The sequence below is a fragment of the Phytophthora infestans genome, genomic scaffold, assembly GCF_000142945.1.
Source record: "Phytophthora infestans T30-4 supercont1.135 genomic scaffold, whole genome shotgun sequence".
NCBI lineage: Eukaryota > Oomycota > Peronosporomycetes > Peronosporales > Peronosporaceae > Phytophthora > Phytophthora infestans.
The window spans coordinates 246,294-247,921 of record NW_003303624.1 but is presented as its reverse complement, the minus strand read 5'-3'; the positions used below and the strand labels follow the sequence as shown (position 1 = coordinate 247,921).

The window sequence follows — 1,628 nt, the reverse complement described above, 5'->3', positions numbered from 1 at the left end:
TCCTTGTACCCAAACTGACTGGTACGCAGAAATCTTCCAACAGTCTCATGGACAACACCCCGAAGATGTCACCCACAGCATACAAGCCGACTGAAACTGATAGGCTATCACTCAGTGAACAGTCAGTGATTCACTGACTGTTCATCAGTGATACGGTCTACGGCTCAGCGGCTTGATAGCACCGGCTTGGTAAAGCAGAACACGCAATCCTGCTTCGAACACGGCGCCGTTTCCTTCCGGTTCTACATTTAATGAAATTTTCCGAGTCTCCGGCACTAAAATTCTCAAACAACAACTCATTTTTGAGTGGCTGTTGTTTTGCTCAGTCAGAGTATAAATACATGTATCGACGACCGTCTGTAGGGCAACCACACGGCCTGTAGGGGCGAAGAAAGCGAGCATCAATCGGTTCATTACGTAATGGTCTTATATTCCTAACACGCAGGGCTCGTCAACTTTTACCACACGGTACATCGACGCTCTCCCCAACGAAACGAGGTTGTTTATAAATAAGAGATCTCAGACATAAAATGCCTGATACTTGACTCCTCACAAAAGCTGTCGGCGCCAGGGCAACGTGGGCTTCCTGAATACGAGCGACACAGCGTCCCCCGTGCGACTACGCAAACTTGAGGCCTGCTCCGAGAACTTCTCCATATCTTTCTTGCTGTAGAATAGCTCCGGCACCTGGTCATCCGGAACCGTTGGGATGGTGCGAACTAGTACACTGCCGAAGAATGAGACGCGGCGCTTCTCGATAGCAGCCGAGTCGCCCTGGTCCTCCATTGAGGCGCTCTTGACACGGCGCACGTCGCTGCGCATAGCCAACTGATAGAAGGCAGAGACCCACTGTGCCTGATCAGCGCGGCTGAACACGCGGGCAAGCAGTTCGCGTCCGTCCATGAGGGTGAACTCGATTCCAAAGTCGTTCTTGGACGCAACCCGGCCACTAGCAAGCTCTTGTGTTTCCACAACGTTGCGGCGGTAGCTGGCGTCCTGCTTATTATGGAACACAAGCAGTTCTGTGTTGCTGAGCACGAGGAAGCGTGTGTTCCAGGACAACACGTTGCGGCTTTTGATGCGCGCATATCCCTCGCAGTAGATCCCGGACGGGACCGTCTGGTCCAGACTGAAGCGGCGGTTCTTGGCGGCAGAAGAAGGTGCAGTCATGGTGGACGCACTGATGCCGGTGTGTGTACGCCGACGCATGTTGGTGTTACTCGGGGACTGCCGGCGGGTCATATACGGAAGGTTTTGGTGCTGGAGGGGCACACCGACAATGAGGTGGGGCTGTTGGCTGTTGGCTGCTTTTGGTGAATGAAGTGGGCAGGTAACAGCAAGAATGACCAGCTGCTGATGTGCAGGTAGAAACCCTCTTCAGGCAACCGAAAAGGAATTTGACCAATAGCAGCTAGCCTTGAAGGAAGCGGAGGGACACCGAGTATTTCACCGCTTATAAAATCAAGTACATGTAAAAGTGGAGTATCGCATAGCGGCACGCAGACGGGTCATATTCAACCCTATTCGAGCAATCCGTGTGTCCACATCATTTCTGTGGATTACACTGATGGAAGTGTATGAGAGCTCACATGATCAAAGTCGGATTCACGGTTGAGAAAAGCTAACGG

General features: G+C 52.1%; 1 protein-coding gene across 1 annotated transcript; it reads right to left on the bottom strand.

The window, feature by feature from the left end:
• Nucleotides 1-390: 390 nt before the first annotated feature.
• Nucleotides 391-1,170, bottom strand: PITG_19979 (uncharacterized protein; the record flags this gene model as incomplete). Its single annotated transcript, XM_002895761.1, has 1 exon — nt 391-1,170. The coding sequence occupies one exon, from the start codon at nt 1,168-1,170 to the stop codon at nt 550-552; it is 621 nt and encodes a 206-aa protein (XP_002895807.1).
• Between the last annotated feature and the right edge of the window lie 458 nt (nt 1,171-1,628).